At 35.5% G+C, this 12,644-nt stretch overlaps 3 protein-coding genes across 4 annotated transcripts; 1 reads left to right on the forward strand and 2 right to left on the reverse strand.

Annotated features, from left to right (window-relative positions):
• The first annotated feature begins 460 nt into the window (after positions 1–460).
• On the forward strand, positions 461–3,090 carry LOC140987977 (SEC14 cytosolic factor-like). Its single transcript, XM_073456799.1, has 11 exons — positions 461–734; positions 866–894; positions 1,073–1,156; positions 1,248–1,301; positions 1,422–1,499; positions 1,621–1,674; positions 1,807–1,866; positions 1,953–2,048; positions 2,148–2,249; positions 2,381–2,461; positions 2,591–3,090. The coding sequence occupies exons 1-11, from the start codon at positions 680–682 to the stop codon at positions 2,897–2,899; spliced, it is 1,002 nt and encodes a 333-aa protein (XP_073312900.1). The 5' UTR covers positions 461–679; the 3' UTR covers positions 2,900–3,090.
• A 137-nt stretch (positions 3,091–3,227) lies between these two features.
• On the reverse strand, positions 3,228–7,419 carry LOC140987973 (acetyl-CoA acetyltransferase 2-like). 2 transcript variants are annotated; one of them, XM_073456793.1, is made up of 15 exons: positions 7,209–7,419; positions 6,848–6,884; positions 6,534–6,632; positions 6,261–6,434; positions 6,073–6,178; positions 5,656–5,794; positions 5,010–5,087; positions 4,864–4,929; positions 4,371–4,456; positions 4,193–4,292; positions 4,003–4,113; positions 3,890–3,931; positions 3,717–3,803; positions 3,548–3,642; positions 3,228–3,452 (listed from the first exon to the last, which is right to left on the reverse strand). In XM_073456793.1, exons 2-15 carry the CDS (start codon positions 6,876–6,878, stop codon positions 3,419–3,421), a joined length of 1,248 nt encoding a protein of 415 aa, XP_073312894.1. In that variant the 5' UTR covers positions 6,879–6,884; positions 7,209–7,419; the 3' UTR covers positions 3,228–3,418. The 2 variants fall into 2 exon arrangements, with proteins under 2 accessions (XP_073312894.1, XP_073312892.1); XM_073456791.1 differs by having other exon boundaries at positions 3,279–3,455.
• Positions 7,420–8,453: 1,034 nt separating this feature from the next.
• LOC140987983 (DNA oxidative demethylase ALKBH2) lies at positions 8,454–10,381 on the reverse strand. The gene is made up of 4 exons (XM_073456807.1): positions 10,078–10,381; positions 9,503–9,619; positions 9,199–9,388; positions 8,454–8,980 (listed from the first exon to the last, which is right to left on the reverse strand). Exons 1-4 carry the CDS (start codon positions 10,318–10,320, stop codon positions 8,772–8,774), a joined length of 759 nt encoding a protein of 252 aa, XP_073312908.1. The 5' UTR covers positions 10,321–10,381; the 3' UTR covers positions 8,454–8,771.
• Positions 10,382–12,644: the final 2,263 nt, after the last annotated feature.

Genomic DNA, 12,644 nt, shown 5'->3' on the forward strand with positions numbered 1-12,644 from the left:
TGTATATATTTATAGTATTTTTAACATCTTATCAATTTTTTCTCAACTAATTATGGTAAATAACCTTTTCAAGTTTATATTGTATTATACCGGATGATAGTATAAATTATTGTGAAGCAAAGTCCGGAAAACGTGCCTAATATAATATTACATGAACATACAAGAAAGGAACTTTCGAGGTCGATGAAACATTGACCCTATCACATCTTGATGTCAGAATCTCCGATTTTTGATTTATTTTTTCTTCGGTGGGTCTTGACTTTTAAAGTCTCCTTTGGGAGGTTGGACTTTTTCACGTTCTGGTAACTGTTCGTTTTTAATGGTCGTTCCAGTATAACAGGTCAACTATAAAATTTACAAGCCTCCATAATTTTTCACTGCCATTTACGCGAAAAGAAACCAACAATTTTTTGTCTGGAGCCCTGTTAACAGTTTTTTAACAAAGAAATAGACGTAGGAAAGGTTAAAAGCGGGCACGATTGAAGGATGAGGGAGGCTACCTTTCTTGAATCTTGACCCCATTATCTCTCTTTTGTGAAAATAAAAAAGTAGAATTATCTTTACTCCTCTCTCTCTCTTACTGTTACCTTTCTATCTCTTTCGCACACTAGAATAGGCAGTTCCAAAAATCTTGAATAACTGTTGTTATTTCTTGTTTGAAAATTGTCAAGAAGTAGAAATGGCTGTGGTTCCACAGGAAGCCATCAACCAATTTGAAGCGTTAATGGACGAAGGTCAGCTCTCTTTGAACACTTCCTATTGCTATTTCTTGATCTTTTATTTATGAACCTTTACTTTTTCTTTTTTTTTTTTTTCTGAATTCCCTTTTCAATTTTTGATTCTTTTCTTGTGGAATTCGATGCAGTTGATGAGCCACTCAAAAGAACTTTCCAGGTTCTGTAGTTTGTTCTTTTCTTATTTCTCATGTGTACTTTGGCTTTGTTCTGCCTGATCTGTTGATATACTTTAATTAGTAAAGTGTTGTTCTTGAAAAAATCACATTTTTTTTTACAAAAAGAGAGATATTTCCTTTAGTTTGGACAAAATCCTTAGCGTTCCATTCAATATGCAGAATGTCCATCAAGGATATCCTCACGAAACTCTAACTCGCTTTCTGAAGGCAAGAGAAGGGAATGTGACCAAGGCCAGAAAGATGGTTAGACAAAGATCTTTTGGCCTTTTAAAATATGAAACTATATGTGCTGAACTCTTACTTGCCAAATTGCTGGTTGATTTGTTTTTTACAGTTGATAGATTGTTTGGAATGGAGAGTGCAGAATGAAATCGATGATATGCTAGCGGTAAGTAGTGGTACCCAGCCATGGCTATAATTTGTGTATATGAACTTTTATGTAGGTCACATTTTGTGGAAGCCAAAGTTTATTCCGTTACTAAAGTGTCGATTTTACAATGATTTGCAGAAACCCATTGTCCCTGTGGATCATTACAGAGCGATACGTGATTCACAGCTTATTGGATTGTCAGGTTACTCGAATGAGGTGAGAATTCGAGTTAAGACGAAGCTGAAACAAGTTCAATATTATGAGTTCACTTGTTCTTACCATTTTCTTGATATCATTTTCTGTGCTCTTTCTGATATCGTGATGTTTCTAATAACAGGGCCTCCCCGTGTTCGCTGTCGGAGTGGGTCTAAGCACGTTTGACAAAGCATCGGTATACCATACTGTTAACTATGTTCATTCTTAATTGAAATTCGCAGAAAGCAACGGATTTTCTCTGCCAGAAATATTATATATTTCACTTGATAACAATGTTTTCATTGCCGTTGACGATATTTATCTTTAGGTTCATTATTATGTACAATCCCACATTCAGATGAACGAATATCGAGACCGTGTGATTTTGGTTAGCATAAACATACCAATACTTCCTTTTTTCTTTCCTCCACGTTTTGTTTACGATTGTGATTTACTCAACATATTTATTTTCAGCCCGCTGTTTCAAAAAAATGTGGGAAACTTGTTAGCAAATGTATAAACATTCTGGATATGACTGGTTTGAAGCTTTCAGCCTTAAACCAGATAAAGGTGCACGATCGGTTAAAGATTCATAGATCCTTTTGCTGTACTTATCCAGCCAAATATAGCTCTAATATCTTTTTTTTTTTTTCGTTTTCGTGTGTTCAGCTTGTAACTCTTATGTCTTCCATCGACGACCTGAACTACCCAGAGAAGACTTTAACTTATTACGTTGTGAATTCCCCGTATGTCTTCTCTGCTTGTTGGAAGGTTTGTCCCTTGTTTTCGCTCCATTTCTGTTCTCTTTTAGCGATCTGCGGTATAAAAGTTGCAGTTTGTTTTTCGTTTTTCCGCATTGGGGTCAGTCGGACGGGTTAGCGTAATTTTCTTTCCGATATCAGGTCGTCAAGCCCCTTCTGCATGAAAGGACACACAGGAAAATTAATGTATTGGTCGGTTGTGGACAGGAAGAACTATTGAAGGTTGTTTCTTTATCCTGGTTTTTGCGTATCACATTCTTGTGTTATGATGTGACCTTCGCAGTCAGCTTTTTCTTATATCGGCATCTAAAATCTTGGGGTTTTTTTTTCTTCTGATTATATTCGGTGCAGATAATGGATTATTCCTCCCTACCCCATTTCTGCCGTAAGAGAAGCTCTGGTTCTTCGAATTATAACAATGGCAATTGCTACTCCTTGGACCACCCATTTCACCAACTTGTTTACAATTACATTAACCGGCAAGCCGTGATCCGTGAACCTATTAAGCCGATAAAACAGGGGTCTGTGCATGTCACCCTGCCGGAGAACGCTGATGACGAAGACATCGCCAAGACTCTAGAATCCGAACTAGAGAAATTCAAGAATCTCGAAAGATGTCGTGAATCGTTGAAGTGTCTGAAAACCACTGATGATAAGTGAGATTGCTCTCGTGTTCTTGGCCAGTGTCTTATAATCAAACATATTTCGTAGGAGACAGCCGCAGACAACGCATATGCTCTCACATGTTAGCACGTTAATTGTAACGTAACATTGGGGCGGTCTCCAATCTATACTATGTCTGGGGAATGTAAGAAGTTAGTAATTTTAAATAAATTTAAGAGTTAATTTTATTTAGCTTTTATATTACGGCATGGAACATTTTAATTAATTTATTTCAAATGTAGTTAAAATTATATTAACTTAAATAAATAACTTAATCTTTATTTAGTGCCAAAAACCCACTTCTAGAATGTGTTGTGAAATTGTTTTATGAATATCACTTAGTTGGCTGATTGTGATGCACAAAATATAGCAAAAATTACAGAAAATGAATAATTCCTCAAGATTTATTATTAGGACAGAAATTTTACATAACTAAAATAGAATGCAGCTTTGTTACAGCAGCATAGATATACAGAGAAGTTTTGGGAGACCTTGATAAGCAGTAAACCTTCGAATTCATAGCAACGATCGAGGCACCATAGGTCTTGGTCTGCTATACATAAAAGGCACCATTTATCAATTCTTGAACAAGTTATATGAAGTCATTGATTTATTGTACAGTATAGCAATTCCAAATAAGCATACCGATTATTAACGAGCTCTAGAACTACAGCAGATGAACCTCCTCCACCGTTGCAGATTCCCGCAACCCCAAACTTACCATTTCTCTGTCTCAGCACCTGAATGATCATTCCACAAGGATTAAAGATAACACTAAATGCTTCGCAAGAACTTGACAAGGCAGGGAACATACACCTAACAATGTGATCAAGATGCGTGCTCCACTACAGCCTAATGGATGCCCTAAAGACACAGCACCACCATGCACATTCAATTTGTCCTATAAACAGAGTTCCCAAAACAAGGAAATAAGAGCCAGTCTATCATAATGAATGAAATTCGAAAAGAGAGACTAGCAATACTCACGGGGTTGATGTTGAGAAGCCTCTGATTAGCAATAGCCACAACCTGCAAAAATAAAATTAGAATCGTCTACCTGGGTAAGACACAGATAGTGGAAATTCAGCACAGGCTCTTACAGAAAAGGCTTCATTAATTTCATAGTAATCAATACTATTAGCTTCCAAACCAGAATTTGAGATTGCTTTTGGTATTGCAATAGCAGGAGCAGTTGTAAACAACTCAGGTGCCTACACAGCCGACATAATAATTCATCAAGCCATCAAAGATATTAATTCAACAAAAGAAAAACAAGGTTTTTCACAAAACCTGTGCTCCATCAGCATAGCCTCTTATTTTAGCTATCACTTCCAATCCATGTTTAATTGCCATGGCTCCACTCACCAAGACCAGCGCGGCAGCACCATCGCTGCACAGAATTAATAAATATACTTGTGGCAGAGAAACACGGAGACAAATGACAGAGGGAAAGCGGTAAGATATTAACCTTATACTAGAAGCATTTCCAGCAGTGACAGAACCTCCATTCTTCTGGAAGCTTGGTTTAAGCTTTCTTAATTTATTCGCATCAAACTAGCAAAAAGAAGAGAAGGAACTCAAACATTTGTAATCGAGCAACATAAATAATCATACACATGGAAACTAATTAAGCACTCTAGATCCTTGAGAAAATGTTGATCTCACTATAGAAAACGGACAAGATGATGAAGTTAATAATTTAATGAGTGAGCAAACTTAGTCAAGTCCAAAAACATTTCTTGCATATAAAATTGACTTTGAATGATAACAACACAGTTTACAGTTTTAACTTCAACTTAATAAAGAAATCACAGAATCAGCTGGACACAATTTAGCTATTAAAAGAAAACATTAAATCAAGTACTAAAAATAAACTTGTTTGCATATTCATAACACTTGGATTCAATTTCAGCATCTTCTGGCGTCTAAAGTAATTTGAGGTAAATTTTTTATTCTACCACCTTTCCTAAACCTTCATCTTTGTCAATAATGGTAGATGGCCTCCCCCTACTACCAGAAATTTCAACCTGCATGTATGAATAAAACCATCAGCGAATCTTTGAAACCCACTGCCAGTTAATTTCTAATAAACAGAAAATATTCTCACCGGAACTATCTCCCAATTGAATGCACCACTGGTTTCTGCAGTAATGCCTCGTTTAAAACTTTGAACAGCATAGGAATCCTAGTAAAGATATATATAAAACAAATTATGCATGGTACCATTAGACTCACCAAAAATATTAAATGCCGAAATATGGCTTCTATAATTGATACAAAAGAGAGAAGATAGACATGGTAGATGTTCACCATAAAAAAAAAAAAAATAGAAGCAATCATTCATTCTGGAAGCAAACAGATTGGAACAGTTTGCCAAAAATAACTTTCTCGGTTAAAATGATTCTATAATCGTGTAAAATTGCAGCTTTTTCTCATTAATTAAAATAAGAAGAAACAGCAATCAGCGCATTAATGGACAAGAATAGAATTCTTCTTACACCAGCATATAGTACCATGTACTTGTAGAAAATGAAATGTCTTTTTTTAGAGAGAATTTGTTCATTCTCGAAAATGATACAATGTCCAATGAGAAGTATCTTATTATTTAGTACTCACACAACACCAAAATAGTTTTATAATTTGACAGCATAAACCATTAAAAGTAAAAAGGAACTTAGTTGAGCTGTGCAGATTGAAGATAATTTGATGTATCTTGAAAATCAAATAACAAATTAGCAACCACAAAACATCACCTGCTCATCTCTAGTTATTTTATGTTGAGCGGCACATAATTCTGCACAAACACCCATTCCAAAATCATTATAGATGTCCCAAAGGCCATCTTTGATCATGCCATCAATAATAGTGTCATGTCCCAGCCGAGATCCTGTCCTGTTAAAATATGGGAAGAATCACAATGACAGGCACCAGTTATATTAACTCAAATTCCAACCTTCCCCTTCCCCCAAGAGAAGACAAAAGTTCATCGATTAATGAGGAATCATGTGGGATGCCAGGTACCTTTTTTATATCACCTGAAGTGAATATGGAAAAAATGTCTTCATACAATACATCGAGGCTACCAGAAGAGCTAACCTACAGTATTCCTTTCTTACCGAAAGAAGAAGCAAGAAACACCACAATACAAGTTAACTAATCAGCATGCTGACCTTCCACTAGGTAGATACTTTGGTGCATTTGACATGCTTTCCATGCCCCCAGCAACTACTACATCATTGTCACCCACTTTTATTGTTTGTGCCGCAATCATGATTGCTGGGTTAATCATAAAGATACAATCAAGTCATTCCAGAATCTTTCAAATAGGAAGAAGTTTCTGACAGAAATGCCAACCAACCTTTCATTCCCGACGAACACACTTTGTTAATGGTGGTGCATATTACCGAATTGGGTATACCTGCACCTAGTGCAGCCTGCCTTGCAGGGGCTTGGCCCAAATTTGCACTAAGAACGTTTCCAAAGAAGACTTCTTGCACCAGAGAAGGATCTACCCCAGCCCTTTTTAGAGCACCTTCGAACATAGAGCAGCCTTTAGAATGGACACGTGATTCAATCGCAAAAATGAGAAATGAGTCAAACTATACTTATGTTGATTTTAAAGTCATCTCACATTCAATAACTATAGAACCAAGCTTTGTAGCAGGTAAAGATGAAAGAGAACCAAGTAAGCTGCCCATCGGTGTCCGCGCAACACCAACAATACAAACATCTGAGCGAAATTCATTAATGTTAGCTGATCTTCATAAAGCTTAAGTAAGGCAACACAAAAGCAACCATCCAAAATAGCTCGACTGTTATTAATAGCTAGCTTAAAAATGAAAGTCGTAATTAAATTTCACTAAATAATGACTCAGGCATGGGCTCGTTATACATGAATGGATAGAATCTTAATTCCAGATGCTTGAGCGAAAGAGGAGTTATCACCTCTAGGTTTAATAGCGTCACCTGCAGCCATGGGAGTCTGCAAAAACCCAAAAAAGACATCAAACAGTCAAATTGCCAAATCTTCTCGAACAATTAATGGTGGTCACTGAAAAGTTTGAATTCGTCCATCAAGAAAACCCCCATGTAGCATCAAAGAACCCAGAGCACCACCTCATGGTCATCAAGTTTTGAAAAAAAAATCAAGAAATCTAACTAACGATAACATCAGAATTAAAAGAGCCACGAAATTCAGCAGCAATGATCAGCAAACACATTCAAACCAAAGAAAATATGATAAAGAAAGCACAAGGGAAGAACAAAAAGTGGGAAGTCGTTCGTCGCAATCAAAATAATGACATACCAAGCACCAATTTATTGCCCGAAACAGAGGTTGTTAAGCCTACGGAAACGTCTAACTTCAATCAGCCGTTCTTCCTTGGCAACACCACCTTTCTTCGCCTCTGCGTTTGCCCTGTTCGGCGATTTGGTGTCGGATGATCACCGACAGAGAGCCGAGAGAAATCAGTCGTAGGAAGCCCCACTGGAATGAGCGTAATCTTAAGTAACACATTATCGTTTGGGCGTCCGAATCCGTTCTCATTAATTTATGTTAATAACTCTCCATCTCCTCGAAAGTTATGGGATCCACGAGCCACATATTCATTACATTAATACTTTTCCATTATTAACTCACACCCACATTCATTTAATATCAACTTTCATTATTTATGAGTCTCACTGTCCACTTACTCTTTTTTTTTTCTTTTTAATTATTTCAATATCTTTCTAATATTTTTAAAATTTTACAACAAATATTACTAAAAATAAATAGTATTATTATTTTAAAAATAACTTAATTCCAATATTCATTAAAATATTATTAAGAAATGAAAAATTTCTTCAGAACATGCCTTAATTAGCGACGGTTTTTGAGAAACCGTCGTAAATAGCGACGGTTGTTAAAAAACCGTCGCAATTAGCGACTTTTTTAAAAAATCGTTGCAAGTAGCGACGCTTTTCAAGTTGCGACGGCTTACGAAAAACCGTCGCAACTTGCGAAATAATGCCGTTCATTCTAATGAATTTCTTGGCTGTCATGTCAGCCAAAATTAATAACTTCTACACCCACATTGGTGTATGAACATTAATGGGCGTTAATAATTGGTGCCCTTATACAAACATTTCTTGTGATTTTCTTTATAAAACCTGTTCTATCTAATCAAGCTTTTTAACACCTCCTAATAACAAACTTTCATATATAAATATAATCTCAATTTATATTTTTATCCATTGTAATATTTACTTAATTAACTTCTTATATAAATTTATTAATAATTTTTATACTATCTCTATCATTTTTTTTCCATACTATCTAAAACTTCAAACTATCTCACTATCTCGATAAATCTTACGTAAAGATTTATCTATAAATAAAATATCATAAAACAATAATACATATTTTTTACACAAAAATTTTCCAACAAAAATTAATATGACGGCGTATTCCAAGAGATTTCCAAAAAATATATTTTTTAACTTGGTTTAGTGTTTCTTAACCCTAAATTAAAATAATAATCAATCACATATAAATGAAAAAGGAAAAAAGAACGTACAACTTAATAATACCATTGCAAATTCTCCATCACATACAACAGACGCATTTTAGGAACCGAACCTGACTGAAAAAATAGAATTTACAAGTGCAAGGAAGCCGATATCCCCGTCAAGGAACTGCTGAGCTTCTAACAAGAAAATAGCCATCAAAATCATTGCAACGCCAGTCGAGTCATTTCCTGATTCTTTATTTCAGTACATACTGTGCTGGAACACTCTCAGCGAGTGAACTAGGTGGTGTTTCCATAGCTAAACCACACTCTGTAAATCAAAAGCAATGAATATCCTTTACAGCAAAAGCTCGTATCGATCAGAGAATGTGCCTGAATGTGAGATTGATTCGTACTGATTCTGCCGCTTTCACACGCTTGGGCACTGAGTGTAACCAATCCCGTTGGGTGTAGCCACTCATAACCAGCAGTGATCCGTGCTTTAATACAAAACTATGTTGGTCACCGAGGTTAACTTTCTTTAATCTCTTGCTGGGAGGTCCACATTCATTTCTTCTAGCTGGCTCATCTGGAAAACAGTACATAACAACGTTAGTTATTCCAATCTCCATAAAGTTGGAAGCTGGAAGCCACATTGAACAAAGCGAATCACTCCCTCGCAAACTGCTCAAATAAATGAGAAAAAGGCTTATACACAAGAATTACAAGGCTATGTGAGATGTCTCTCACAGATGATGACATTCTACCATACTTCAAAAATGCAAACAACGAGATTCTTTTCCACACCTTTCACAACTTTACTAGGTTTCTTCTTCAATAGAAAATCACGTTCACAACCAAGTGAAACTGAAGCGATTTGGGGAGTTGGCCCATAGAGTTTTTCATCATCGGCATGCCAACCAACATAATCATTGCCTCCTTTATACCTATTCAGCAGTAAACTATTGAAACTGCTTCCAGGAATAGCTTTGAGAACCTGGGGCGTAAAAACAGAACAAGCAATAGGAATAAACTTTAGTTTACTTTAAACATAACATAATCGGTTTCTCGTACTTGTATTCCTTAAAATGGCCAAAGAAAGCAATCTCACCAAATCCAAGATATCCTTCAGGGGTGGAAAATCATTCCAGGTATACGCATGAGGCTGATAACCACTGTAAACTAATTTTGTCAATCCTTCACTGGCAACATAACACGTGTCTCTGGGCTGTTCAAAACGAATTCAAATATAAGCTTTCTCGTCACAACTCACAAGTAGTTTGAATTCATCGGGCAAAAATCTGGTTAACTGCAGAAGACACCAAAGATTGCATAAACCAGACAAATTTTGAATTATCCGTGCCTTACATAGCAATCACAAAGTTACCATTTTCAAGAAAATCGAACTCACAGATACAATGGGATGCAAGTTTTTTTCCCTCTATCTATCAACACAAAGCCAAAAAATTTATGTTTCACAAGTCCGCTGTACATCAAATGAATTCATGAAATTACAAGATATATCAAACGAAAAAACAATTCCCTTTTTTGGCAGGTATCAATCTTGGAGCATAAAAACTGAGCATTCGAGATACGATTGTGTATTCCCCTCATCTGTATCTCAAAACGTACCGAAACTACGTAAAAAAATAGGAAAAAGGGAAATTTAGTTGGGGCTAATCAAACCTGGACATGGGATTTGGCAAAGACGCGGATAGTGGGTCTTATCCAGGGTATATTTTCGTTCAAGTAATCGAAAAATTGACAAGAATCTTGGTACGAAATCAATCTGGGCATGTGTAAAACTCGGCTTCCGTTGCCTAAATCCACCACCGCCACTTTCCTAGGTTGCTCGACAGTTTCATTGCCCGTGTCCGGATCGCAAATCGGGTCGCCCACGGATTTCAACTTCAAGAGGCACCCAGACATTGTGAATAGAAGACGAAGGCACAGTAGTGACCGCCAAAAAATTCGTTCTAATTTCCGATCTGTTTCTTTATAAAACAAAAAATAAAAATTTTAATATTTTGAATAATAAAATAACTACGCTTAATTAGCTTCAAATCCCAAACATCACTTTCCACTTTTCTGTCAATCTCAATAAAAAAAATGTACTCGTATTGCCCTCAATTTTAATTTAATACTATTAATATCTCTTCCTTGTTTCCCCAAAAAAAGTTCAAATTTGTGCAGCAGTTTGCTCGAGCAAAATCGAAGAATTCAGAACTTTGAAAGTCCAAGAAAAAAAAAAGCATTCCAGAACGTGTTGAAGGTGCCATTTTTTTGCTGAATTTTTCTATTTTTTTCTTGAAATAGCACCATTATGAGTTTGTTTGTGTTATATTTTTTTTCAACTGAATGATTATATGAGAATTTTTTGACTATTATAGACTGATTTTATGGAAGCTGTCTCTACATCGTATTGAAAGGAGCGTTGGGGATTTAAAGCTAATTAGCCCATAAAATAACAAACAAACCGGAAATTACAAATTTTTTTATTGATACATGTTTAATCTTTAATGAGCACGTCTCTTGTGAGAAAGTCTCACGAATCTTTATCTGTGAGACGGGTCAACCCTACCGATATTCACAATAAAAAATAATACTTTTTCATGGATGACCCAAATAAGAGATATGTATCACAAAATACGACCCGTTAGACCGTCTCATACAAGTTTTCGCCATTTTTAATTCACTCACTATATATATCTCTAAAATCTATAAACAAACACATATATTTGAAATACCTAATACTATGGTTATTACCTAATTTAATAAATTTAAATCTACGTACACTTTAAAAGTTTTTCTTTATAAATTTATGAACAATTCATATTCTCTAGTGTAATATAATAATAATAATAATATACCATGCATAAAACAAAATCAATGGGCTATGTCAAAAACGAAGATGAGGCGGCTGCATATATCTAATGATCACCACTAATGAACATAATATAATTTAATAATAATTAATTGGAAATATGAAAAACATGGCATAATTNTATAAAATAAAAAAAAAAAAAAAAAAAAAGAGATCTTTATTGATATTGAAAAAAAAACTCAAGATTAGTTTGATTATAGGTAAGAGAAATCCAAAGGTTGATTAATTGCGTGTATTAAATGAAAATGAATTTTTTGAATTTAAAAACAATTATATATATATTTCCAATTGCAAAAGATATGGTATTTATTTAGATCAAGAATTTTATTTTGAAGGCGTAGCGCAGATAGAAAATAGTTGAGGCAGGCTTGACAAATTGACTCCAAGTTTAATGCTTGTTTACCAAAGACAAGCAATGGTCATGGAAGCCTTCTCGTTTTGCTATTAAAACAATACGTGAGTATGTGATAAAGTTAGGCTACCAACTTAAGAAGTTAGCCTTCCATTTCCTAACTTCCAATCTTTAATTGCTTAAAAAATAATCAAAAAAATTCAAAGTTGACAAAACCCTTTTACCTTAGACTCAGAATTAGGTTCATTGACTAATCTGTCCCTAAGTGGATTTTTGTCTGATCACTTTTTTTTGAAGTACTCCAACCTTCATTATGGAGGATAAGACCGTAACTTGCAAATAGTCATGTTGGAAAAGGAATGTGACCTAGAACTTATTAGTCTCTTGTAGATGTATAAAAACCCAAAGGTGGTAGCTTCAACTTCATTGTCTCTTGATTCTCATCTCTTCCCTTCAAAACAAAGTTAAATTCTAAACCGCTGGAAGAAAATGAGCCGATTTGTGGGAGGTCGTCTCGCGTTCATGAATATTATCATTTTCTCGGCGTTAATTGTCATTATGTGTGTTGAAACTCCGGTGGAAGCAAGAAGAATGAACTCTGAGGTTGATGAATTTTTGGTTTCTTGGGCGGGTTATGGGGAGGAGAAGCTCTCCACTGTTGTAATAAGCGGCAAACTTCTTTGCCATGCTGGTGCAAACGACCAAATTTCCATCCATCCGAGTCCAGTCTCAGGTAGATACATATATATTATTCTCAATATTTGAAGTGCTTTTTATTTTCATCGGTGAAAATATCCTATGTAGATGAGCTATAAGATTAACACGTACGTTTCAGGTGCATCCATGTCCGTTTTCTGCTCCAAAAATGGGAGGACAAAGAAATTATGGGCAAAAGGCAAGACAGACAGCTTTGGAGAATTCATGATTGATCTTCCCTCGCATCTCCATGCAATCCCAAATTTGGAAAAAAATTGCCAAGTCAAAGTCCTTCATCTTCCAAAGAATTCTCCTTGCAGA

The sequence above is a fragment of the Primulina huaijiensis genome, chromosome 11, assembly GCF_012295235.1.
Source record: "Primulina huaijiensis isolate GDHJ02 chromosome 11, ASM1229523v2, whole genome shotgun sequence".
In the NCBI taxonomy this organism is placed as follows: domain Eukaryota; kingdom Viridiplantae; phylum Streptophyta; class Magnoliopsida; order Lamiales; family Gesneriaceae; genus Primulina; species Primulina huaijiensis.

Excerpts from the sequence above, each read along its gene's own strand:
- LOC140987977 (XM_073456799.1), top strand. The coding sequence starts at position 680 with ATGGCTGTGGTTCCACAGGAAGCCATCAACCAATTTGAAGCGTTAATG. Across the intron at positions 2,049-2,147 it reads CAGCCTTAAACCAGATAAAG|CTTGTAACTCTTATGTCTTC; the intron begins GTGCACGATCGG and ends TCGTGTGTTCAG. Across the intron at positions 2,462-2,590 it reads GACAGGAAGAACTATTGAAG|ATAATGGATTATTCCTCCCT; the intron begins GTTGTTTCTTTA and ends TATTCGGTGCAG.
- LOC140987973 (XM_073456791.1), bottom strand. The coding sequence starts at position 6,878 with ATGGCTGCAGGTGACGCTATTAAACCTAGAG. Across the intron at positions 5,795-6,072 it reads AAGTATCTACCTAGTGGAAG|GACAGGATCTCGGCTGGGAC; the intron begins GTCAGCATGCTG and ends ATATTTTAACAG. Across the intron at positions 4,457-4,863 it reads AAGATGAAGGTTTAGGAAAG|TTTGATGCGAATAAATTAAG; the intron begins GTGGTAGAATAA and ends TCTTTTTGCTAG.
- LOC140987983 (XM_073456807.1), bottom strand. The coding sequence starts at position 10,320 with ATGTCTGGGTGCCTCTTGAAGTTGAAATCCGTGGGCGACCCGATTTGC. Across the intron at positions 9,389-9,502 it reads TGAAGGATATCTTGGATTTG|GTTCTCAAAGCTATTCCTGG; the intron begins GTGAGATTGCTT and ends TTTACGCCCCAG. Across the intron at positions 8,981-9,198 it reads ACCTAGTAAAGTTGTGAAAG|ATGAGCCAGCTAGAAGAAAT; the intron begins GTGTGGAAAAGA and ends ACTGTTTTCCAG.